Source organism: Ammodytes marinus (assembly GCF_949987685.1).
Source record: "Ammodytes marinus genome assembly, chromosome: 6".
Taxonomy (NCBI): domain Eukaryota; kingdom Metazoa; phylum Chordata; class Actinopteri; order Uranoscopiformes; family Ammodytidae; genus Ammodytes; species Ammodytes marinus.
The window spans coordinates 6,305,218-6,333,016 of record NC_137235.1 but is presented as its reverse complement, the minus strand read 5'-3'; the positions used below and the strand labels follow the sequence as shown (position 1 = coordinate 6,333,016).

Here is a 27,799-nt window from a genome sequence, read left to right as displayed (position 1 = left end):
TTAATTTAATGTGTAAATGCATCTCCCTTGAACAGCATAGAAGCTCTTATTTCATAGTGTAACACGCACCAACAGTTGCCCTCATATACACACATCCGGTGACAAGGACACCAGATAATGACTCCCCCCTCTGGCCTGATTTGTTTACGTCTTCACCATTGAAAACACCTCATGAAAAAACAAAGATCTGCAATAAAACAAAAACACACCTGATTAATGACACCTCTCTCACTAGTGCGCTCTGCATTTATTTTTTATCAGGTTTAATATTTTTAAGTAATAGTGCCTGTCATCTGGGTTTCTCTCCTCCGCCATCTTCCCCCTTTCTAACCCCTATCCTGTTTGGGTCCCATTATTCACTCCGTGCGTCTTCTCTAAAAAGGTAATGCGGTACGATTACACATCTGCTGGGATGTCAGCGGCGGCGCATACTAGATTTGTGCTAGTGGGACGCGCAGAGGGAACGTGAGCCCCTATAATGTCCAGGGAGAGAGACGGAGGAATAGCAGGAGTGAAAGCTAGATAGAAAACCAAAGAGGGGAGAATGACAGGCTCTAATGCACCTATTTGTCATATCTGTCAGGGTGTTGTTTAATGCTAATCTAATCAAAGGCGGAATCTTGGTGATTGCTCCGCTGCACAGCTCATACCGCGGCGCTTCCCCCCCCGACAGTCCCCAGCCCAAGCTATTTCTTCCCTTTCTCTAAAGCTCCGAGCTATACCCCATCCAATATCCACAACACGCACATGCACACACACACACACACACACGCAAACACACGCATACACACACACACACACACACACGCACCGCTAACGCGCACGCACGGCAGACGTATGCTCTCACACACACACACACGCACACACACACACACACGCACACACTCTCCCTCTTTCTCTGTGAGGAACAGAATAGCGCGATTGGCCAGTGCAGTGTTGATTGCTTCAATAAATCATCCAACCAAATTCTCTCACAGCTAATGCAAATGTAATTTTATTGTTGTGTAAAGGGAGAAAGGGCTAGTGGTGGAGTGGGAGGAGGAGGAGGGTATGGGGGCAATGTGCTGCTTTTCACTGGGGAAAGACTTTTCCTCTGGGCTAAATTACAATGTATAATTATTTGTGTGTTTGTTCTCCTTGTGGGGTTCAGCGAGTGTGAGCCAGCAGCAGCACCGGTGTGATTGATGACGTTATTTAGCCAAAGTTTGTCGGAGCCCTCTGGCACAGGAAGCGCTCAATTCTCACACAGGAAGTGCCTCTGAGGCCATCTTGTTTCTCTTTCCTGCCTTCAAGCCTCCAACCGGTGGCGAGAGTCAATGGAGATGATTTTGATTGATTTGCCATTCCACCCCCCACTCCACACACCATCATCAGGGGCTGCGACGTGATACCATCTCTGAGGAAATTTTAATTAATTTCCTGAGCTTTGAGATGGAGTGGAGCCAGGGTGAAGGGTCAGCAGGCTGGGGACCGCAGAGCAGTTTTTAATCAGCGCTCCTATGAAAGTTGCATTGGCGGCCACATCAGCTTGGCATTGAGGAGGGGATTGTAAACCGCTGTTTGATAGTGCCCCGTTTCTAAACAACGACAACAGCGCTCCCAATTAAAGGACCATTTTGATCAGACATTAACTGTTGGGGTGGCACGCCGCCCTTGTTCTCCGCTGTAATATTGATCCTGGAGGACTGCTGAATATACAAAGTGAGGATTGATGATCATATACTGTAGCTGCAACAGAGTATCGGGCCAAAATAATACAAAGGGCTGCTACTTAATGTATCCGCACCTGGAATTTTTATCAGTTCAAGATGTACGATGTCTAAGCGTTTGTCTCACTAGCTTTTTATTATTTTATTATGATATAATCAGAAGATTAGTTTCTCTATTATTTGTTCTATAAAACATCACATAAGTGGGTTAAAATGGTCATAAGGCTTGTTTCCTTCAACCAACAATCCAAAATCCATTTTTCCACTGTACAAAAGGTAGAAAAAACAAACATTATTCACGTTTTAGAAGTTCGAACCAGTGAATTTACATGTATATACAGTACGTTTCTATTATCTAAGTAGTTAGAGATTCATTTTGAGAAGTAGTGTCTTGTAAGCCGAGTCATTTTTTAAGCCAAATCATTAAAAATGAATCAATGAGGCATTTCTCTTGTTATAAACCGCTCCATGTAAAGTTAAACAGTGTTCTATTTCTCCTTGCTTTGGCCAACCCAGATAAATATGCGATGCTCAGTTGCTAATAATACTTGACTTCAACTGGAAAATACATTTTTGTAGTGTTAATATGAAAACGTCATAGTCCTTCCAGGATATTGAATATAACGGCTTCCTCAAAGTAGCACTTGCATTTTGTATTAATATCATCCAAGTTGTCTCCACTGACCGATATACCCTGAGGCTCTCGCATACAAGAACCTGTCTCCTGCTTCTTGCTATAGTATAGCCCCTGATTCGCTTTGACAGTTTCACTCTCCATCTCACACATGTTTTTATCCCACCTTTGTCATGTTTACGGCCGGCCTGTTGTCTCACAATCTTGAAGTGGCTTCCACCCAAAATATCTGATTAATAAATAATGTGCTGGGACAAGAGAAAGAGCTTCCCCTTCTGTCTGTCCAGCGCTTTGAGAAATCATCTCATCGGTTACTGGACAGTCTACAGTGAGCACGGGACCATAAATCTCCTCAGTAGCTGCATTTGTGTCCTGTAGATCAGCCATTATTGTCCGGCCCCTCTGTCAGCCCATCCATCCTTCTGCCATTTATCAGAAAGGCATCCTGTACATGGAGTGGAGGGGAGAGAGAGAGAGAGGGCTGTGGGATGGAGGGGCGCTGGTTTCATGATGGTCAAGCCCAGATAGTAAAGACTGCGCTACTTCAAAACGTCAACAAATATACTCAACCCTAATGCAGAGCCTGTTTTTGACTTTAAATTTGAAGTAGTGATGCATGAAATAACGCTCCTTTATATCCATATTTCTTCAAATTTTTAACTGTTAAAAGGTTTTGATTAATCTGAACAACATATTTTATACTTTAATCAAATGGTAAATAGCAATGCAGATAGTTAAGTTTTCTGTATACCTTCGATACCATTAATCCGTTTTTGAATTATCTGCCTCCACTGCAGACAACGCTGATGGATTGATTATTTTCCCTTTTCTTCTATTTTTGTGGCACTCACATTTAAAAATAAAAGGTTTAAGCGATGTGCCCTCCCAGAAACAGTGGCTATTTCTACACTGTAAGCTGTTAACATATTGCCGTCCTAGTACTCTGAAAAAGTAACGTCAATTGTTCACCCTGAGATCTATGATTTAAGAAACGGGGATGCTGTGTCTGAAAAGTTATGTTGCTTCTGAATTTCTAGCCATGCTTGCCGTAGCACCACAATACTGTCATACGGTCAGTTCACCTCTTTGGTTCAGCCTTACAAATATCTCAAGGTCGGTTTAATGGAATGCCGTGACATTGTGTACAGACATTCATGGTCCCTGGAGGATGAAGTCTACTCTACTACTGGCAGGTCATAATTTGTATTGGTCCAAAACTCATCATCACTCCTATCAGCTTCTTCTTTAGTGCTAATTAGCAAGCGTTAGCATGAGACAATTTTTTGGTAGGATTTTGGATGATTCAACCCTTTAACTTACTGTAGTCATGAATTAAATATTTACTGTTAAATACCTGTATGTAAAAAGTTCCTATTATGGACTAAATGGTTCAGCCGCCACTTATACACTGCCCATATTAATCATAAAGCATTACATTAGATCCACTCATGCTGATAATCTTTTAACAGTAACTCAATAACACCAATGTTAACCTGCTAATCCAATGACGGCACATTATCATCCGTTTTCCCAGCCCGGTCCCACCAAAGTTAACCTGTTTAGCAGATGGGAAGCTCTCTCGCTCAGTCAGCGGGGAGAAAGACATTGACTTCCCCAAACACTTGGCTCCTCCTGACCCCCTGACCCTCTGACCTCCAGGTTAGAAGGAAGAGCGGCGGAGGCATAGAAGTTTAGACCCCTGTAGTCGGGGAACAGGTCATCATGACACACAAAATCAATATAGCATCATCCCAGAAACCAGAGAACCATTTGGAAGCTGTAGGTTTCCCTGGAAAAACAGCAAAACAAAATAACACTGAGTCGAACCGCAGACGGACACATCTACTCTTGTATGTTTTATTAAGGAATTCACAAGTATTTGGTAATAGCTGCGTATTTTCAAAGTTATGCTGGCGAAACTGAAGTCTGATGTTTTGAATAGCAAAAAAAATAGTTATTTATATCTGTCAGTGGACATATTTCTTCTTCTCTGCCTTTAAGAGGGAGCTTTGATGGATCAAGAGCAGACCGTGTTGTATGAACCTCTCGGGGAGCCGGGGGAGAGGTGAGAGAAGTGGCGAGGAATGCGATGAAACCAAGGGGACAGAAATACTTTCCCCATCATTTTCCCTCACAGTCGGACCCGCGCCCCGCTGTGCAGTTAAACAGGCCCACAAGGTTCAAGATCAGTGCAAATCAAAGTGTTTTTTTTCTTCTTCTTCCCCCCTCCCTCACAATTCGCCCCCCTCACCCTGCGTTCTGCTCCGTTGCCCTCTTTTACAGCCGTGCCACGCGGCTCAGTGTCCCTGCCATCGCGCCTTATAGTTCAGAGGATAATATCACTCTGTTTATTCTTTGAAAAGGTACCTCTCCTGTGAGACGCAGAGAAAACACACTAACACCAACTGGCACTTAATTCTGCAGGCTCCCTATCGTTGCCAACTATGCAGGCTGGAGAGGAGGCAGCGGGGTGCGTTGTGTTCGGAGGAGGGGGGGTCAAGGGGGGCTTCCTGACAGGAAGTGAAGTCTAGCTGAGAAGGAGAGAATCAGACGGGGACAGACTCCTTTTAAAAAAGAGAGAAAATTGAGTGGCTTTTAATTTGGCTCCCAGCCGGTTTTACTATGAGCCGGCTTCAAGTGGCCCGGGATTTGAGAGGCCTCAAGTGGCATGAATGGGTCGGTTATTTATGCACGAGGCATAATCGTGTTTCAAATAAATTAATTTCCCTGACAGAGCCCTCTCCGCCTGACAGGCACTGTTTATGTAATGTTTTTTTTTTACCCGACAGGTCCCAAGTTATAAGACCCTGGAATGTATTCTTATGGCTATCCCACTGCTATCCTCTCTCAGGTATCCTGCTGATAAAGTCCTGTCCAGGATTATAAATTCAGATCTGCTGTGAAAATGTACTATTCCTGCATTTTTTTCCTAGTAACATTGTTAAAGTTGGAATTTTGATCATACTTAATAAGACTATGAGGAACTTTTCATTTACAGATGTGTTCCTTTGATTATAAATTATCTGTAGGCCTAACGGCAAATTACACCATGAGTGAAAGAAGAATGCTATTTTTTATAAAGTTATTATTAATGGCTTTGCTGGGGTCCGAGTCCCCGCCAACTTAGACAAAACGATATACGGGAGGCAGAACGGTACTAAATCAAAGTTTACTTTTCTTCACTAACGTCATATTACCATTATTAATCAATAATAATAATGCATTTATTTTATATGGCGCCTTTCAGGGCACTCAAGGTCGCCTAACAAGCATAAAACAAGGCAAAAACACAATTAAAACAAGTACAGTAACTGTATCCATTTTGATAGGATTAGAAATAGTAAATCATTAAAATCCAATGATAACACCTTTTTCATTAGGAGCTGAAAGAGCTTCACACATCATTAAACTACTCTGATATTAGTCTAAATTTACCAAATACCCGATTTGTTACAAGATGCATTTAAAAAATTAACTAAAAATTAAAAAGCAGTTTATGATATATTGCTGGCCTTAATGTATTCCAATCCACTGAAACATGCCTTTCATGCACAGCTCAATCAGTTCTAACCAGTGTTTGGTTTGTTTGTTTGGTGTATGGTGGGGGGCGGTTACGTCTTGATTTTTCACTTCCTGTAAGTGTAGCCACAAAAGTGTGAGTCCATGATGCTGCTGGAGACCCGGCCGCATAAATATTTAGACATCAGTATATATCCCCTTAGTTGTGAATTTGATCACGAAAACACCAATATGAGTGTCTGTTTTTCTTTAAGCTGATACCATCTGAAAACACACATAGACCGGACACACCGGTGTTATTCATACGTACATGCACAAGCGCACGCGCACACACACACACACACACACACACACACACACACACACACACACACACACACACACACACCTACACACACACACACCTACACACACACACACCTACACACACACACACACACACACACACACACACACACACACACACACACACACACACACACACACACACACACACACACACACACACACACACACACACCACACACCACACACCACACACACACACACACACACACACACACACACACACACACACACACACACACACACACACACACACACACACACACACACACGTACAGCAGCATGAAAAGGTAACAAACTTCTCAGCTTTTGCTTTAATCAGTCTAAAGGACTATGATGAATAATGTATTTGATAGTTTATGATTAAAGTGATTCTTTGTTTAAGCTTTGTTTTACTCTGCACACATGGACTCTTTTTTGGTCATTGTTTTCTGAGGTCCATATTCATAAACATTTGGGTCACACAGCTACAACAAAACTGACTTTAAGTCGTCAAGGCAAAAAGGTTTAATTCAAAACGTCAAGATATCCCAGCCCCTGTAACTGATATTTAAGTGGTCATAGATGCATTTACTTTATAGTGCTGAATAACAGAATCATTTGAGTCAATTTAAGATCTTTAAAAGATGTGCATTTCGTTTTCGCAGTCTTATTTGCTGTCAATTTATCGTCCATTTCCTATAAGTGTTTTACTTTTTGGATTAAAAAAAAAATTATCAGTAGCTCCCAGTGCCTTTACTGTTAGCCCTGCTGTGCTGCCACATTGTACATGAGGATTTATGCCTCTGCCATCTCATCTAAAGTTGAATTCCCATCGCCTTTCAGAATCAACAAATACTTGTGATTATGAGTGATGCTACCGAAAAGCACAACTGACTTATTTATTATTTCGGGGAGAGCCGAGACGTTTCTTTCTTCGGTGTTGGAAAATGTTTTCCTTGTGTTGTGGCGAGGCCTCGATGTTTGAAGTGCGACTTCGCTTGGGAAGTCTGCGTTTTCTCACTACTGGTCGTTGGTATATTTAGATGTTGATTATGGATAATCAGCTGTAATGACGGAAGTGCATGGCGTGTGTGTTTAGACTCAATGCCATCATCATGGAACACAGACCAAACAGAGCTGTCTTATTGACTTCAGATTGAGGCGGACATTTCCGTGAAAAGACCCAAACTTTCACTCAAGCACACATTGGCATGGAAGAAAAAGAAGGTAGCCCCTACAGCCTTTATTAACCATTGGCAACATTTCAGGATAAAGGGACATCCCTCTCTCTCTCTCTCTCTCTCTCTCTCTCTCTCTCTCTCTCTCTCTCTCTCTCTCTCTCTCTCTCTCTCTCTCTCTCTCTCTCTTTCCCATCATCAGTTAGGAGGTCAGGTTAAAGGTGAGGGGTCACAAATGGCTGCTTGTATCTACTCATCAGGAGTGCTGTGGTCATGGCCATAAAAGCAGTGACACCGCTGACCAGGGCAGCTAAAATCCAATATTCTATCACTGACCTGTCCCCTTTTCCTTTTTGTCACCGAGAGATGTCCCTCAGATCAGGGTCATTGCTTTTTTTAATTCAACTAGCAGAGCCATTCCTTAGCCCTTAATGACACCATTAGTCTTGCTATCGCCTTTGTCCATGTCCACCAAATGCCAATGGCCGCCACGCCGTTCGTCAAACCTAATTTAGAACCGAAGCCCTTTCCCAAGCTGCAGTCTTGCGATAATCCTTTTTTTATTTGTGCTGAAGAAGCTTTTAGTTTTGCATTGCCTCCTAAGACTCCTATATCAAAGTTCCAAGTTAGTTTGAAGACATCACATAAAGGGAATTTAACGTCACTGTTTTTTTATTTCTCCAGAGAGTAAAAAGTCTATTTACGGCCTCACTTCCTGTGGTGTTTATTTGAAACCCAGCTATAGCAGAATCAGCCCTGGTCTGGAATATCCCACACAGCCACAGGCTAACGCTCATGGATAGTGTCCTTCAACTATACAGCCTACGCTTAACTAGAGGGCCCCAAAGGCTACACTCTCACACAACTTCCTCTAAAGCAAGCTTCGGCCGCAAAGCCCCACTGCTCAGTACTCAGCTCCAAAAAAACCCTGTTTCCACTCCCAAGCCCCAGACTATTCCCTCTTTGCCCACTTTATTTGGAATGTATTGTAAACACGGTCAATGCCAATATGGTCCTACAGGACAAAAAGCAGTTCTGAGCTGAGGTTAAGTGTTGGGGCTGTTGTCTCTATGGCGTGCCGTTGGTTACAGAGTGATGGAGCCCAGGCTTTCTCAGAAGAACCCTTCCTCTTGAGCTTAGTGGTATGATTGGTTCTGATAGTTTAACATTTGTTATGCTGAAAGGAGGAAAAAAAGTGTGTGATTGTGAGAAATCATCACATATGTACACAATCTGTTTGGATGTGTATTAGAAAGTCTTGTAAATTGATCTTTTTCCTGCTTGCTCCTTGTAGCGCTGTGTCCTCGTCCCTGTGGGCCCTCTAGGTTTACCCAAAGGCCAATCTCTACATAAACACACAGTTTCCTCTATCAGCTCAAGACATGATGACAGCAGCGTTTAAAAAAAGTGAATGCTTAGATACACATGCGTATGGTGTGTCTTTCACTTCATAGTCGGTTCACAACTCCAATTAAAATCTGTTGTTTTGGGGCACGTTGTTGAAATAAGTATCTATAAACTAGAGTAAAACATGCTGAAAATCCTATCGAGACATTTATCAGCAAATGACACATTCCAATAAAAGCTGAATAATGGGGAATGGACGCTGACTACAGGCTTGTGATAAATGATTATTTTAAAGAGTAGTTTGGTAGTTAAGGTCTCTAACCTGAGGTTTTTTTCGCACATATTTCTCCGTCTCCCCCGAGAGGAAGAAGGGGAAAAAGCGCTCTGAGGTTCAGACAGGCCCCATGACCTTGTTGCTTTATTATTCTTTTGACGGTTGTGTTGAAGGTGTTGAAATATTGAACAGAACATGAGAGATGATGACCGCTGAGTTTCCCTTTCTCGCGCTGTCCCCTTCCAAAGTTCGAGGATTTAAAGTCGCGGATTGTTTAGACTGACACCTTCAACCATAACGTTTAGTCAAAGAGGAGGAAATTTGTGTATTTACTGGTGATAAATGCACTCTCAACACAGCTCTTTCACTCCTCTCCACTAGTCTGCCAGCTGGTTATGTATGAAGCCTGTGCTGACCAAAGCAGTCAGTACACTTTTTTAGACGATCTTTCATTTGATATTAAGGGGCCTGTAGGCGCAGGAAAGCTTATAGACGGAGCGTAACCCACTGAGTGTAACCAAGAATGGCGGGTTTATTTATGAATAGATTAAAATGCAAACATGATTTTTAATACAGTTGAAAGAAAAAGTAAATTGATTAAAACATTTAAAAATCGATTAATCATTTAAGTAAATAGTCAAGCAAAAATGCAAAACTTTCCTTAGTTCCAGTTTTCAAAGCTTTCAAGCTTTAATTATTTTGCCTTTCTGTTTTTACATTTTTATACTTTTGGTCAGACAGAAACAGCCAAAGACACAGCCTTTTGATTTGGAATCTTGTGATGTGCTGTATATTTTTCACTATTTTGTTGATCAAATTATGAATTGATTATTCTATGATATGATATATAAATTGGTTATGATATTTTAGTACAGCTACTGATACTGTGTATGTCCTTTGTTTGCAGGAATGGCAGAACTCCATCCAGAAGAATGCGGGTCTAGCCTTCATCGAGTTGGTCAACGAAGGCAGGTGGGTAACTGACTCGCTTAGAGCTGTCCTCTCTCCTTACAGCAGCACCTCTTCATTATCTATCCAACCTCCATCCGCCACTTTCCAATTTCACCATTCCTGGATCACGTCACAGTCCCTCAGGCCTACACCCCAAAACATCCCCACAAGGCCCTGGTGATGGGGTGGCTACTCAAGATTCTGGACAACAATCAATGATCAGGGGGGTTGGAGAGTGAAGAGGAGCTTGTGAGAGTGAGGATGAAAGATCCTTGAGTTCAAGGCTCCATTCAATACTTGCTGGTCCCAGAGGGCTATAGGGGAAAGGAGAAGAGGTTTAGGCAGAAGGTGACAGGCCCTCAGATCACTGGTTCCTCTCTTGACACTGGGGAAATGGCTCTTGATTTCCTACTGTCCGTCTGTCAGTTAATTCCTTAATCTGCCTATAATCATCTCTCCTGTCTGACGCTGTCTTTTGTCTGTTTTTTTTCTATTATCTTGACATATGAGCCTTGCCATATCTCCCTAAGAAGGTGCTCTCATCAGTTCAATTTATAGTCTTAAAGCTCTCATCAATTTCAGATTTAGAGGGCCACACTTTGCATTATTGATCTGAATAGGCAGAGGTTAATCCACAGTCATGCTAATGAGACCAGCAAATGTAGTCCCTTCAAGCTGGGGTTAGTAGGTAAAGTGCATAGTACAAGTGTATGCAAATGTATGTTTGGTTGGTCTAGTCTAGTGGGAATGAAAACATCATTTTAACATGATCTGTTGAACATTAAATTCCCTAACTCTCCTACCAGTCATCATTCAATTTTCTTTGATTAAATCCAGATTTTATACTATATGCAAACAACAGATGGATTCATTTAATGTTTTTCTTTTTTATGACGGTCGGTCACCAGAACTGTCTGCCCAGACAGACACCAGCTTCACAAAATGGAGAATCTGCAGATCTTTTAGAATGTAGTTAAAAGTGTAATATTTTACACACTTAAATCCCAAGTGTTTCGACAGTGGACTGTACAGGCAGGAAGCTGTTAAATCCTTCTTTATGGAGTTTCCGTCAGCACCATCAGACTTATAACAAGCACTGTCGCTACCGCTAGCTATAGCAGCTGGGAAGACCATCGACACATAAGTTAAACTTTGAGAAGATACTTAAGCTTTTTTTTTGTCAATTATGTTTTTTATTATTTCCTTAAAAGGCATTGAGAAAAGCTGTCAACTGTCTTATAGATATTTGTATTTACAACATAACAAAGTCAGCCTAAAAAATTACCTTAAGTATTTTTTTTTACTGATAAAGGCTTCTCCATCAATTTTCTGCATCGCAAGAATCACAAGAATTCACAAGGTCGTAATAATTGTATTAATGTTATAATTAAGTGGAAGAGGAAGGAGAATTCTAGGCCTTATCATATCTACTATTTTGTTTTGTTCATACTGACATTCTGTATGGAAAGCTGTTGGATTTACTTTCCTTTTTCCATCATGTCTTTATAGATGATTGTCATGTGCAAAAAAATCTGCATTTCCAACATACCATGAGTCTGTTTGGTCCACATGCACACAGTCTTAAGGGCAGAGCACCATAAAGAGTGGTTGGGGTTATTGATAGTGGGGCCTCGACAGGGCCATAGAGGGCTGCAGAGGCCCCGGCACCTCCGCTCCCCTGCTGCCCTGCGCTGTAACAGCAGGCTTAAGTTACAGTCACCCCCCCACCCCCCATGGCCCCCAAACCCTAAACCCTCACACCCCCACTCCACACAGGCAGTCCCAGCCTGGTTCATTCCTACTCTATGGCCCCTGCTCTGTTATTGTTCCACTTTGCACATTTCTGACCTTTACGGCTGTACAGAGGTTTCTTCGACCTATACACACACATGCGCACACAAACTTACGCACACACACACACACACACACACACACACGCACACACACACACTGATAAGAAGAGGGAGATGGACTACATATGTAGCAACATGGACAGAGATCCTACCTCTTGTCAGATGGATATCATTAACAAATCAATTAGCACCTGGACCCCCAGTTCAGGGGTCTATCTGGTCTGGTTTTGTTTTGTTTTCCAAATTAGATTTTCTGCCTATTTTCCACGGTTCTTTTTCAGCATTTTATGGTTATTACATGGCTGTTCCCGCTCTAGTTCTCCAGATATCATAGTATTAAACAGATGTTTTAAATACTGTGAAGCCAAAGATTTCATGATATTGCTCAACATCAATATTTTTCCCTCCAAAGATTGATATAAAATGACATCCACGTACCGAAATAAATAATGATTGTGAAAACATTTCTGCAATATTCCAGTGTGCTGATGCTTGTCTGCCCTCTCCCCAGGCTGCTGAGTCACACCATGAAGGACCACCTGGTGCGCGTGGCTAACGAAGCTGAATTCATCCTGAGCCGACAGAGGGCCGAAGACATCCATAAACATGCAGAGTTTGAGGTAAGAGGATGCATAGTACACACACAGATATAACATAATAACCAGTGATACAATGTCTCTTTAGGTTACTCTTTAGGTGCCTCAAACGGCAACAATATTTTACCACTTAACTTTTTCTTTTACATACCATAAGGATTAACTTACAATATCTTCTAAATACCATCTCTTAAAAGGATGAGGGGGTAATATAAGATTAAGCAAGTGAAGGAATATTGAGCAGATTTTTTTCTGCATCAAGAGACAATGTTTATCATAGCATAAGGAACTGAAGGCTAACCGACTCAACCAATAACGTCCATCTGTCCATTGACAGAAATGTTTAATAGTCTTATATCCCAGTGAGAGCGTAGAGGTGAGCTGAAACCAATAGCTACTTAAACCTGTCCATCAACTTTAAAGATCTGTCACAACAAACCTTGAGGATAAATGTTTACTTTTCAAACATGACCGTGTGCTGAACAAAAAAAACATACACGCTAACACACACACACACACACACACAAACACACAGACTTACACTAAAGTAGTCCGCGGCTGGAGATCTCCGCTTGGCATATATCACTAACCAAACATTGTGTAGTGTTGTTAATTTATTCCCGCGCCTCTCCTCCGTCTGACTGCAGGCTTGCCCCTGAAACATAACTTCTCCCCTTCCTCTTCCTACCAGTTCTCAGCACAAATGTTGCCATTCATATGTAGCTGACGGGCCAACTCTTTGCTGACCCATGGGCACCCTTTACGCTGCACCTTTCCTACTTCCAACTGTGCTCCAAACTCCATCCCCTCTGCTTTCTAGATTTCACCAAAATCATTTCCTGTCCCGCTGAGATCCTGTCCTGTATTATACTCCCGCTGGGGGTGTATTTTGCCAGTGACAGGAATATGGCATTCTCCCCTCTCTCTCTCTCTCTCTCCCTCTCTCTCTCTCTCTCTCTTCCCCTCATTTCTTAGGAAGCTGCCAGCACTAAAAGCTGCAGACAGACCGGAGAGGTGCTGGCCTGAAGGGCTGACTGTGTGTTAACCCACCATCTCAGCCCTCAGCCCCCACTCTCCCAGTAAAATACGATGCTTTTTCATTTTTTTAAGGTTCAAGGAAGGGTCTCTCTTACATTTGGGTAAAGTAAAAATCCCTTAAGAGTGTTGAAAGTCAGTCAAGAGGGGTGGGGGCACAACTTGCGCACATCAAAATGTTGCCTGTGATTGCTATGTTTTGCTCCGTGCTTTGGATCGGTTGCTTTTCTGTGTAATTTTTCATCCTGTTCTAGTGAGTCCTTATTACTCACTCAGTCATACAGTATTATCGGACATTGTCTGACCTCATCAACTCAGACAGGGGGAACCATGATTAAAGTTTACTGGTTCACTGTGCCATATTTTTTACTACATTTTTAGAAAGTCTACAGTATTTTTTGCTCTTGTAAAAGTGCATGTACTGTATGTCAGTGTATGCAGCTGTCTTCATCTGACACGAGAGCAGCACAAGTAGAAGTGGCTGAGAGTATGTTGTCTGACTGGCAGACTTGGCAGTGCTGGTCTGCTCACAACAGCCTCAGATGATCTCGCTCTGCCTCGACCTCTTACTGTAGCTGCAGGCCACACGCTCTCTGAGATATTGGGAAGAGATAGGGATATGGTTTCTCAAACTCTCAGGCATTAGTCCCTGATTCCTGACCTGACCTGGCATACAGTGGTTCTGCATTGCACGTAACAGGCTGACTTTCCCATGCTCTACAAACCTAATTATATTGCTGTGTTTGTTGCCCTGTTTGTGTGTGTGTTTTGTGTTTTCTCTTTCTTTAAAACAGTACGGGAGAACGGGGTAATATGTCACACGGGTTGGTTGTCACAATCGTTATATCTCTGAAGTTGGGTCAACCTTTAAAAAACAATAATCAAATTAACTGACATAATTCAAGTCCTATTTTTACATTTAAAAAACATACCTCTAGTAAGCATAACATTGTTTGTTTGATTACCCTGTGCATGGAAGCTTGACATTAATAGTCTTCGATGCATGTTGGGTAAAACGGCAACAAAATTCAACCAAGGATGAAATAATTTAGTAGTTAGCTGTTATACTCTGGGAGCTCTCCTTATCCGCCCTGCTTTCCACAGTCATATTTTTGATAGACCATATATAGTGTAAGACACTGTGGGCCTTTATGAGCACAATACTGTGTGCAGCTTAATAGGGTCAGGGTTTGTTACATTTCCAAATGAAGGAGCACTATCAGTTACACCAACTGTCACTCAGCCGACATCTAATGGAAAGCTATAACCTTCGATTAGCTGTATATATTTTTGTGTGTGTGTGTGTGTCATTTGAAACTTACTCTTACCTTTTGCAATCTTCCAGCTGCCCTTAATCAGATAGCCGGCGTAGCTCGTCCCCAAACTATGTTTCACAATTGAATTCCCCACTTAAATGCAGTTGCTCCTCGCTGACCTCTGAGGAGAAGTTGAACCCCTGATAAGTCTCGCTCTTGATATTGCCGTATTGATTTTTTGCCTCCATTCAAGCCCTGCTTGAACCTTCCCCAAGCCTACGGTTTCATTTTGCACTGCCACAATAAAAATAACAGGGCCAATGAAACATCCCCCCTGAGGGCTAAAGGGGGTGTAGGGTTTTCAAATCATTTTCAGCCATGTCCCAGTTTTTACTCTGTATTTTTTTTTGCGATAACACTATAGCTGGGTTATTGTTTTGTGAGGAATAAACCGCAAAATAGGTTTTCATAATAACTCATTTTGGGTGGAATTGTGTTAAAATGGAGCTTTGCGAAGTCATTCGGCATCAACTACCATAACACAATCTACATCCTCCATCGCTACACTACTCTGCATTTAAGAGCTCTTATTGTAACCAGCAGCAGAACATGCCAACCGAGAGGGAAGAGAATCATTCAATACGTAAAAAACAAATTTATGTTTGCTCCTTGCCAAAGTTCATATCCTTGTGAAAGGCAGTGATAGAGGATTTAGATACCCGCTTGCCTCGGAGACATAACATATGCTCTCTCTCTCTCTCTTACTCTCTCTCTCACACACTGTCTGGCTGGCTCTCTGCGGGACAGAATTGAGTTATCTTTGGCCCTGCGAGTAAGTTATTGCAGTGGGCTTAGGGTGAAACAGATGAAGATAACTAGGGGGGAAATCCAATTACCTTTTAGGGTTCTCTATCTAAGAGGATCCTTAATGTGAAGGAGATCTGCAGATCGGATGCTACTGCCCAGCACAGCAAATGATGGACTCCTGATATCTTCCACAGGAGACGGCAGCCCGGGAGAGAGAGAGAGAGATTGAAGGAGCACTGAGAGAAATCGAACTCCCCTATTTTTTATGGGGCTGTTCATTAGGAATGAAATGTGGCGGGCTCAGGGGCACAAGGGCAGATAAGAAGGTCCAGATAGGGAAGAGTGAGCGAGACCCCAAGTCCTTTCTATTCTTTTCCTTACCGTTCCATTCTGCTTGTGTTTCTTTTTTTTTTTTTTTATATATGCCCCCTTGATTCATCCTCTGCTGTTATATGGAGTAATTGAATTGACTGTCTGAGAGATCCCGTGAAAGCCAGACGATAGCGGCTAATTAGTGCCTGGCGTCATTGTCTCTCCCCACTGCTGAGCTTGTAAAACGATCTGGTTCCCGCTCGGCACGTTAATGACATTAACATTGAGCTGATGCTCATTATGTTCTATTATCATATGGTCTCTGGAAACGTGTGCATCACAAGGGCTGAGTATCAGTGTAATAGCTTTTAGTTTGCTCCAGAGCTGCACTAACTTAAGCCATTAAAGCACATCACAATGTAAATATAACCAGCAGGCAGATCAGTCCCCCGATTTAACAAAAAGCTGTTCAAGATACTATGCAATATGATCTGTTTTTACTGTTGCAAATCTGAAATTAGTTTTTCATTGCTGCAGCTCCACTTACAACATACTGTATACTTTTTTACTTATTATTCGTACGATACTATTGTAGGATTGTTATTGTTAGGTTATACCTCGTGGTCTTTACACTTATTTATCTTCTACATATATTTCTATTCTAAATTGGAGCAACTGTAACAAAGTATTTCTGATTCGGAACATTACACGAGAGACGAGAGAGAGAGGAGAGAAAACAAGTATTAAGACATCAAGACAGGAAGCAATAAATACATACATTGGACATAACATTATAATAACAGAAGACAACAGTTAAGGCCCCTCAGCGCACATTTGGGATTAAGGGAATTACGTTTTGTAAAAAAAAACAGAAGCAATGTGCTGAACAAAGGTTACTCAAACACACAGACACACACACTGGAAGAGCCACAAAACCACAACTCCCAGAGGCTATTTACACCACATCACTTGCAGCACTCAGACTGATAGCTGCCACCAACTGTAGCTTGCTGTCATGTAGTGTGCCGCTACTGTAATGTAGTATGTCAGCGGCGCTGGATGCCCGGACACCTCATTATGGGCAAATCTTCTGTCGAGAGCAGCAACACGTCTATATCTGATAGCATTGTGGCACAACCCATCAGGAGCAGGTGGCTTTTTGAGCAAAAGATTTCACATAGTGTTAAACAAAAAACCCTCAGTACCGGACATCAGTAGATCTCCCAATATATAGTGCTGACTTGTTTTGCATCTTTCGGCTTTGTTTCTGTCCCTCTTAGTAGTTGATTATTTTTTACTGTACAACATGTACCGTTTCAACCGTAGAATGAGATGATCTCACAGTGCTGAATAAAATGTTACACTTGTCTAGATCTTCAAGAAGGGTGTTATGTCTTTTTACACATCTTAATTAAGAGTACATTAAAATGGTGTACTGCCTCAATTTTATTTATTTCTTAATATTATTCAATACTCTTTCCCCCCCCAATGTTTTCCATTTAAAGGCCTACTTCACCGGTTTGAATATGAAGGTGTATTGAATTCTGAGATCCTATGTAGTATAAATGTGCAAAAAAAGGCAGAAAGAGTGTTTTTTTTAACCCTATATTTCTCCTTCTTTAAAAAAAAAAAACACTCTTTCTGCCTTTTCTCAGGCTAGGATGAACCGATTTCAATTTTTTTCGCACATTTATACTACATAGGATCTCAGAATTCAATACACCTTCATATTCAAACCGGTGAAGTAGGCCTTTAATTTCTTTACGGCTCGTGACCATAGTGCCGTGGTATAGAACACAAAGCATTCGAATAATAACAGTACAAAACAACCTTAGCATGGTGCCACTACTAGCATTCAAAAAAGAAATGGCTGAAGGGATGAAGGACTAAATATATCTATAACCCTTTAAAAGAGGGAAATGCTTGGCATCGTTTGGATTTGCTTTCCATCCTTTCTTTGTAGCTGACTCTTTTTTTAACTGTATAACATGGACTCTTTCATCCATAACACCAGGAGATGGAATAAGAGATGTGGGCTGTAGAAGATGGTTGGGTAACAGTAGTCTGAGTCCCACTGACTTGTCTGGGTAATGAAGTCCCCAGGTGCCTTCTCCTCCTCCGCTGCTGCCATCATTATGTGTGACCGGCTAACTTTACTCCTCTCTTTCCTTTTGACACAGTCTCTTTAGTCAGCGGGAGAATGTTCTCCTGGTTTCTCTTTTCTTTTTCCCCCGCTGAGAAACCAAAGATGAGCTCACAGTTTTGAATAAAATGTTACAATTTTCTTACGGCTTGAATTTCATATTGTTGATATGAATTAGTTTGGTGCATGTTGCCACCACTCCTGAATCCCTCCAATCCAGAGGTCATGTATTTTTCATCTGGCCTCCGCCTTCCTTCATTTGACTATTTTTCACCTCCAGACGACAGTTTAACACGTATGATTCTTCATGTGGCATGACCTTGAAGCCGAGCTGGATTCATCGTAAATAGATGGCAGCGACTGATGTGGCAAGCGTACTTCGCTGTTTTTTGCCGAGAACAGGGGTTTGTGGGTAGAAGAGATGAAGAGGCTGCCAGCCCAGCATAGTGACCAGTCCATTAAAGATCAGCCACAGACAGTGTGGAGGGGAGGGGGAGAGATACTTTGATAAGTGTTGCGCCTGCGTTAACCTTGATGGCCGCCAGCAATGGAGCCGGTGCCAGCAGCAGGGATCTGTTTCAACTGGATTAGATTATTTTTCTTCCCCTTCTGTGCTCCAAGACGAAGAAAAAAAATCAATACTTGGGACTCACGGCATGACAGGGGCATCATTTCAGAATTGAAGTGGCTGTCAGGCATTGTCATTTGGTGACTTTTGTTCGCCATTTTGTGCCCCCTCCCTCTTCCCTTTCACTCGTTTTCTTCCCGTGGCCCATTGTCTGAATTCCCCCGGTGGCATTTTATGTTGCAATTTAAAAAAAACTCGAGGGCAAGAGATCAAGTGCAAGAGAATCTCTTTGAAAAACCCAATTGCTGGACCTCTGTACAGCAGCATCTACTTTAGTTTGGCGATCCCCCCCCCATCCCATCCTCCTTTTCTCATTTCATCCCTCTTGTCTCCGCTAGACCTTCCATTGTGTTCCAGGAGGAATTTATTTGTAGTACATTTGCATTCTCTGATACCGAGACAAGGACAAGCCTGATGCCTTCCTCGCCTTTTCCGCCGGACAGTTTTTCCCTCTGCCCCGTTTGTAAATGAAACCCTCTGGGAGCGCTTGTCGACGGATGTGAGAAATTGGAGATTCACGCGCGGCGCAATAGCTCAGCCGTCGGAGAGAACGCGTAGCCCTGATGTGCCACCAATGTCAAGAGATTGCAAATCAAGCACTTTAATAACATCTCCACTGCTTTTCGTTTCTTCCCTCTCGTTTGCTGACAAAACCTCCATACCCCCTTTTTCGTCAATCGGCGCGTTGAAGTCCCACTGTGGTACGGCAACACCACAGGACCTTTTCTCTGTCACTCTAATTGATAAACATAGGGTTGATATCTTGTAATGAGCCTCTATTCTCCGGCCTATTATACTGGTTAACCCTCTCAACCCAGAGAGGCAGAGGAGGAAGGGAGGCATCATCTGACAACAACTACTACAGCATTTAGATAAGGCTGACACCCCATGGCTGACACACTGTTACATTACCACCACTGAGATTCGGCGATTATATTAAAAATACACGTGTTTCAAAGCTTTGTCTCGGTATGCGCTGTGTTGCCATTTTCTTCCATAATGTGATTCTAGAGATGATTACTGTTCTTTCCACTCCCCGGTCAACTTCCCAAAGCAGCCCCATTTCATCCCCCCTCCCAAAAAAAAAGCCCCAACACACATCCATAGTTATTTATTTGAAGCGCTGATGAATTGCGGGAGACACGACTCAGTGTAATTGACTCGATTAATGCCAGCCATTATCACTTCGTCTTCCCCCAAAGCTGTCTCCTCCGGCGGAGCAGGGCCCTCACGCCGAGCCGACCCTGTCAGCCGGGCCATGTAATGGAAGGTGCTGCCCATGATTACAGTGTCGCAAGTCATAACGGTCTCACTGGCAGCAAAGTTGTGCCCTGGTGGCTGTCTGGGTGGAGTCCAACATCAAATACAAAGACCTGAGCATGAGTTTAAGATGCTCTCTTTAAAGAACAGTGGGTGTGAAATCACACAACATGCTAACTTTTTAGTTTCCGTCCCCTACCCTGTCTGTGGAGCTGGATGGAAGTGAATGCAGCATACTGCCATCTTGGCGATTTAGTTATTCGCTTTAACCTGCATAATAACAGGACATAATGAGCCTTTCATAATACCCTGGCATGTTCTCTGACTTCACATTAGCGGATGACCCGTGGAATTAACAGTGACTTGTCTTTTCCACTTACGAGCAAAACCCAATTTTACATGGCACTACTTATGTGTTCAACTTTTTTTCTTTTTCTTTTTGGTTGTTGTTTTAGGGGTAAGTCTGGGAATTTGGCCTTTTTTCTCCTGTAGTGGACTTTGGCTTGGCATATGAGGAAAGGCCATTACAGCATGGAGGGTTTGGGTGTTTGGGCAGGCTCAACACACAGGTGCTGAAGTGTTTGTTTATGGTTATGAGCTTGAACCCAGCGCTGTTGATTAGTCCTGCAGACTTTACACGTCTCAGACAGGGGCCGATGGAAATTGACCTTTTTATAAGCGTGCTACTTACATCTGTTTAAAGGACGGAAATCCACATAAGCTTGTATTTTTGGAAAATGAATTTCTATAACCATGTACATTTAAAGGTGCAGTCAGCTATTCTGAAGAACGCTTGTTGTCAGAAATCACCTTGTGTCAAAATCATTGAATATCTCCTCATGATCCGCTACCTGTTCGTACTGTGTGTGCGCTGAGAAAAAATCTGGTGTTTTTACACAGCCTAGGCTGAGTAAACTGGCATGTAAACAAAGAGTATGTAAACAAAAGGTGCCCACCTAGCTAGCAACATGCCATTTAGAGAGCCCAGAATGTGTATTAACACTGCATATTATTTTTAGGAAACACACTGTACTTACAGGTAAGCTGATCGTGAGGAGATATTCACTGACTGTGACAACAAGCATTTTCCAGAATCGCTGACTACACCTTTGAATTGTATAACCTACAGTGTCTTATACAATATCTGATGCTGAGCATTACTACAACAATAGTATTTTTCCCACCATCCTTAGTCCCTTCCTTTGCTCAAGCTGTTCCCTGGCTCCAGCTTGCCTTCAGTGCCACTGATCAAGATTAATGGACATGCAACACACACTCACATACAACAAAGCGAAAGCATTTGGAATTTGAAAAAAATGTGTAATGCTTACTTAGAAATTCCTTCTCCGTACTCCCTTTTTTATTTTAGCCGTTTCCCCAGGTCATCATGCTGGAAGGTCAAGGCCCACTTTAATGCCACAAAGAGACATAGATTGATAATTAAGGCCCGGCAGCCCACAGAAAAAGCCCCTCTAATGTGATTTATACCTATAGATTTTCTGTCAGATATGAAATGTTGTCGTTCAAATTGGAGAGGAGGACCCATTATAAAGCGCTTTACTGGTAACTTTTGAAAAGCAGGTTGCATTTGTTCCGCCATGCGTCTGGGGTTAATGCTTACTGTATGGCTGTCGTACAAATGGGTTAGCGTAAGGTTAATTTGATAAGGAGAGCAATATACAACCGAAGTAGCATTAATAATTGAATAAGCTTTTGTGCTTTAATTCTGCAGCCATTTGCTTTTAGCTGCTATCACTGTAGCATGCAGAAGAAAATAACAAGGCACCACAGCAAGCCGGATGATCTGTGTGGCTCTCTGTACTATACATAGCACATGTTTTTGCTTCGTCCCTTTCCTTGAGCTCACCTTCAATAAGAATATCACTTTGAAACTATTCTTTCAAAGTGAGCCTTGAGCCACGACACAAGTTTGCAATTGAAATGTATTCCGAAGGAGAGATTGGAAATCAAAACACTGTTTCGAATTATAGCTGTTATTTTCAGAAGGTGTTTTTACTTTAAACCATCGCTGCAGAGTTCAAAGGCTCATTCTGATAACAAATTCCGACAGAGAAAAATGTCCTCCCTGTGCATTGTGGGTACGGTGTGATTCGGTGTGCCGGAGGGCCTTTAGTAAATACGTGTGTGTCCACTGTTATTAATCAACATGACATGAGGGCAGAAATGACCCTATTCCTTTCATTTGGTTCTACTCAGGATAGAGTTTCTATACATGAAATCATTGTTGTGCTAATGTCTGTATTGTTGCTTTCTGTCGACCTGTTCTTCTATAGTTATTTGCTAAATGGCTACTAAAAGATGTTATGTTTTATAAACTATAAAATGAATTCTCTTGGCTCTTTATTGTATTTGTTTGCGATGCACACACTTTCGCGATGCCTTCACTTGCAGATTTAATAATGTGTTTTTTTCTGCTTCCTTCCCAGTCTAACTGCGCTCAGTACGCAGCGGAGAAAAGAGATGAGGAGAAGATGTGCGACCACCTGATCCGAGCAGCCAAGTACCGCGACCACGTGACGGCCACGCAGCTGGTCCAGAAGATAGTCAACATACTGACTGACAAACATGGAGCCTGGGGAAGCTCTGCTATAAGGTAAAACACTACCTGTGTCTAACAACAACATCACTGTGCTCATTCTGGAAGGTTTGACTTAACTTATCTGTCATTTAAAGAAGGATTGTTGTTAGACCTGAACTTGTAAGTTATTTTAAAATGTATCCTAATACTTCACACATACATAACATACACATAATACATATGACATTATGTACATGTTCAATAGACACATGGCAGACGTATATTTAAAAATAAAATGTAAATAGGGAAAAATAATCCTTTGATTCTATATTATATCACATTATATCACAATTATGTTTTTCCCCCACATGCCAGGAGACAAAAGGTGATGGTGTTACTTAAGTGAAGCGTTGTAGAGAAAAGTGTTCAATCAAGAGAATGCACCTGTTTTTTTTTTAATGAACCGTGTTCATAGCGTGTCATTTTCTCCCTCTGGAAAATGATTCCAAACCACTGTGATGGTTTTAATCTCATTATAATCTTTTCTCATCCCCCAATACTCATGACTTTGATTAAATTAGATTTGCAAAGGTGAAAATGTCAGCTGTGGGTTGAATGATGCATTGACTCGGGAGAGAGATGAAAGCCATTCTAAACAGCTCCCGCTCCCATTAAGAACAGAGGGAGCCTCTTTTTTTTCCAAGCGTGTGTTTGTTTCGCCAAATAGGCAGCAGCACAATCCAATGCGGCTATTCCCTAATGATGGGGCTGTTTGTGCAGGTAGTGTGTAATGGTGAGCTGCAGAGACGGCCGCTGGCTCGCGCTTGTTAGGCTGAAGCAACTCTCCAGAGACTCGTCTGGCAAGAGGGTTGGTTTGCTGTTGGATCAGGGCTCTATATCGGGCTGCCTTGGTTTTTCCTTTGCTATTTTTTTTCTTCTCTTATATGCAGTGTATTATTTGTTATATTCTGCTCCTCCCTCTCTTTTGCGTTCAGCACTTTCCTTCTATTAGTCTCCATGTGTACTCACACACACAAGGCTAAGCTATTTACTATGGAGATTGTGTTCTATACGAGCCCTGGCCAGAAAACAGTCCCCCCCATTACTGGCCCTTTATGCCGTAGCGCTATTGATGGTTTTCCTAATGGCTGCCGATGGGCGCAGGGAGCCATTGGCACTGGGCCTTGGAGTGCAGCGCTCTTTTAATAAATCACAATCAGTCCCGTGCCATTACATCAATATTTTTGGTCAATTACTGTGAAGGTCAGGTGGTGCAGAGCCTGTGGTATGCATGCGGGCATAGGAGGGGAAACATCTGGTGCTGCAGAGTAAACCCCAGAGAAAAGAACAAGTAAAAGGGAAAAGATGGACACAGGCAAAAAAAAAAAAACACAACTCACAAGCACACACCTGCATAGCCGCGGGCGTCCTGATATAAGAGATGTTTTTTTCCCTAACTCCACACATACACAAAAACGAGTGTAACACCAACGTGTGCTGCCTGTGAATACGACCGGCAGGGGGAAGAACCGATACACACAATGAAACCCGCAACCCTTTTTTTTTCTTCTTTTTTCCCCGCAGTGAAAATGAAATCCAGGGAACACAAAGACAATACACAGCTATGATTACGATCCTTTTGTTGCCTGGGTGTAAAAAAAATCCAAGCCTTGCTGCTGCTCACGCGCCTTAAAACAAATGTATTCCCCAAAGTTTCCATTCAATAAAGAGGCTGAAAATGAAAATATTATTTTCTCACAAGCTGATGGGAATTGTTGTTTTCCTTCACGGCAGGCATCTAATATCTTCTGACATGGTGTGACCCGCCTGAATGCAATTTGTGTCTTAATATCCAGCTTACAGCGGCCCTGGCCTCTGGAGAAAAGAGGTGTTGGATGATTTTTTCCCCCATACCCGTACCCATTCCCCCTGCTTCGTCTTCCCTCTATCTGCAGTTTTTTTTTCTCATTTCGTTACCACCCCTACAATCTATTCCCTTCCTTTTCTCTCACTCCTTGTCCTTTTGCACTCTCTCGTTCCACACTATCTACTTCAGCTGTATCCGCGGAGGATTCCTTCCACCAGACAGAGGCAGTAGTATCTATCTTTTTTTCTGTGCCCTTGTCTGTCATCCAGTGTCATACACAGATCCACAGCCCGACAGATAGGTCGACTACCTGTTCTTCCATACATTTCTCTCCTGCTGCCTGGAGACTCAGGTGTACAACATGCCAGCTCGCTGTCTTTTTAAGGGAGCAGAGGAAGTAAATGAACCAGCCAGCAAGATAGCCCCAAATGAAACAACGGGCAGATGTCATTTTTTTTTCTTTCTTTGAGCTGGGGTCCTCTGAGCATACAGACCGCTGCAATGTTTATTTGGGTCAGGAATCATCTTTCATGTATATGACACCTAGACAAAGTGGACGAACAGAGAGGGGAGATGAGGGCAGATGATGGAGAACGCCAACTCACCGTCTCCGGGGGGGGGGGGGGGGGGGGGCACACGCATTATACGCTCCTCTCTTTCCCCTCTCATTCCTTCTCTTTATTGCATTCTAATAGGCCGACTAATGTACCATGGAAATTCACTCTGGATGCAGGAAGCGAGGGGAAGAAAGGTGGCTGCAGTTGAAAAGAAAGGTTGAAGGTGTGATGTAGAATATGTATTTGACAATCCACTGATGTAGCCGGTCTGTTTGAGGCAAGTGGAAACATTATTCAAGATGCAGAGCGAAAGGCGCAGTCAGAGATTGTTGGGAACGTTTGTTTTCAAAATATTTTTTGGGGCAAAATCTGTCAATATTCCCTCATGATCACGCTACCTTTCCAAACTGTGTGTGCGCTGAAAAAATATCCAATGTTAATACACAGCCTAGGCTCTGTAAACAGGCATTCTGCTAGCATCTGTACATATCCTTCCCTGTTAACATACCCGTTTACAGGGCCTAAGGTGTGTAATAACACCAGATGTTTTTTTTCTTCAGTGCACATACATTACGTTCAGTTAGCACATTTTGAGGTTATATCACTGATTTTGGCATAAAGTGTTTTAGACAACAAGCATTCTCCATAATCACTGACTCCACCTTTAAAGGTATACTCCCTGGTATTGGTTGTTCTCCTATTTTGTCTCAATCTTTCCTTTTTAAGGCTGCATCAGCATCCCTTTTTTATTCCAGCCATCCTCACCTACAGCTAGTAAGCCCCCCCCCCCCCACACACACACACACACACACACCTCTCCCTCTGCTCCTCCTCCCTCATATAAGCAGCTCATTTTCTGCTGCAGCGCTGCTCTAATGGACGCCCTTAGGCTAGAGGCTTCCCAGCCAAGGGACATCCATCTTTTGGCGTGTCACACTCCCGCCCGGCAAAAAATCTTTGTGATGTGCACTCCAATTTTTCTTCAGTAAATCAAATCATCCTTCCTTCAGAAAGACGAATGCTTCGGGGTTGGAGTGTTATAGAGAAAATCAATGCCGGCAAAATTGAAACAGTATGCCCCCGTATTGATCGGCCTTGTGAGATCGAAAAGGAACAGCTTTGTAACTGTTCCGCTGGACAGTTAGCTGACCTGTAATGGACAAACTATTGATATTAGCATTACTATTTTATCCCGTGCTATGTCATTTTGCCAGCGCGCTATTGAGGGAGAGAAGCCGGAGCAGAACGTTCGGTTACCAAAGGATTGTCTTGTTCACTCATGATATAAAAATATGTGTGAAATATTTCCTATACAATATACTGATGTGTACAGTTTAATCACACCATGTCAGTATTATTAATTTTATCATCTAAAATAAGCATTATTTTCTTTTTATATAACAATATTCCCATTAGGAAAACAGCATTCTATGTGATGTATAAACCGTTTTTTGCAGAGCAAAGCATGCACCACTACTGACCTGTTCTTCCCATTAGGGCTGCAACAACCGATTCACCTCTCTATCGATTTGCATTATTTATTTATACATTTTTCAACAATTTATTGATTTGTGGTTTAGTCTGTAAAATGTAAGACACAGAAAAAGTCACAGTTTTCTTAAGACCAACATCCTCTCATTGTTAATGTCTGACAGTAGCGTGCCTCATTTTTTTTAATGATAAATAAAACATTGGACAGCAAGTACTCCCATCTAGACCTGGAACCAGTGAATGTTTGATATGTTTCCTTGATAATGACTTAAACAATTGATTTTTGCAATTGATTTTCAAACTAGTTGTTAAGAACCTAATCTAACACTCAAATCTTGTCTTGTTTGAACTTAAACCTTTAATCTCAGCTAATCAGCTCAAGTCAGACTTTGTTGAGTTGGTTTTGATCAGATTGGATTTATAGCAACCACAAACGAAACTAAAAAAAAAAAATTTAATCAATTGATTAACCATACAATTGCAACACTACTGCCCATTGTCCTTCCGTCATCATCGTTTACCGTGTCCCACTCGTGGAGCCTCCTCTCCTGGATTCTCGCTGTATCACGCTCCCGAGCAATCAATTAATTACGCTCTGAACATACTGAGGAGTTATGCTTACTGCAGCGAGGACATTCATGTTCACGTAGTAATTTTTATTTATTTAAATAAATGATTGCATGAGAAACTGCAGGGGCCCAGATTAATCACCACTTGTATGCCTTCATTCCAGACTTAAATCACAATTATGATACATAATACTGAATGTAATGCATGTGTTAAAGCTGAGGTCTGCACAACGTCTGCGCTGCCTTTGCTTGTGTGTGTGTTTTATGGACACGCTGTACATTACGGCCTGCGCTGGCAACTGTGCACGCAGGGCTCAAAAAGGAAATGGGACTCTAGCACGTCAGCGGAGATTATAACCATAGGAAACAAGAACATAACTGTTTAGAGTACACTGACTCACGGAAATGCACGACTTGAGAGGGCCAGGAAGACAGGGAGAGAGAGAGAGAGAGGGAGATGGATGGAACAGAGGATGAGAGGGAGAGAGAGATATTTGTTACTGATGCATTAAAAGTTTGAGATGAGATGGAGACAAAGACAAGGCAGGGACATTTTTTCTCTCCACATCCCTTCCTCTAAACTACAGTATATAGTATATACTAAACCGTAGCCATGAGTGATTGCACAAATTTGTATGTAAAAGGTTGAGAGCGTGTCTTGTTTGCCGGATGGAAAACTCTACAGCTGCTGCCTTATCTGACCATCAGATTGCCTTTGTTGTATTTGGGAATAGCATAAACTGTAGCGGTTGATCTCCAATCTTTGTTTGATTCTGATTGACACACTAGATTTTCCTATTGGAATGATTTTCTGTGCATTTCCGTTACTCTACTTTTCCACCCTGGCAATTGGTTATTATTTGTATTCAAATCTTTGTAGATAAGCCTCTTTGGTTCACCTAAATTAAATCCCGATGGCTGTGTAAATGGCATCTGCAGTAGATACT

General features: G+C 42.2%; 1 protein-coding gene across 3 annotated transcripts in view; it reads left to right on the top strand.

Moving 5' to 3' along the window:
• The window catches only part of lrba (LPS-responsive vesicle trafficking, beach and anchor containing), a 191,588-nt gene that overhangs the window by 74,090 nt on the left and 89,699 nt on the right, over window positions 1-27,799 (top strand). For all 3 annotated transcript variants that reach the window (XM_080029557.1, XM_080029558.1, XM_080029556.1), the window contains exons 34-36: window positions 9,896-9,960; window positions 12,304-12,412; window positions 22,277-22,443. In XM_080029557.1, coding sequence (XP_079885683.1) covers window positions 9,896-9,960; window positions 12,304-12,412; window positions 22,277-22,443 — 341 coding nt within the window. The remainder of the gene's footprint in view (window positions 1-9,895; window positions 9,961-12,303; window positions 12,413-22,276; window positions 22,444-27,799) is intronic.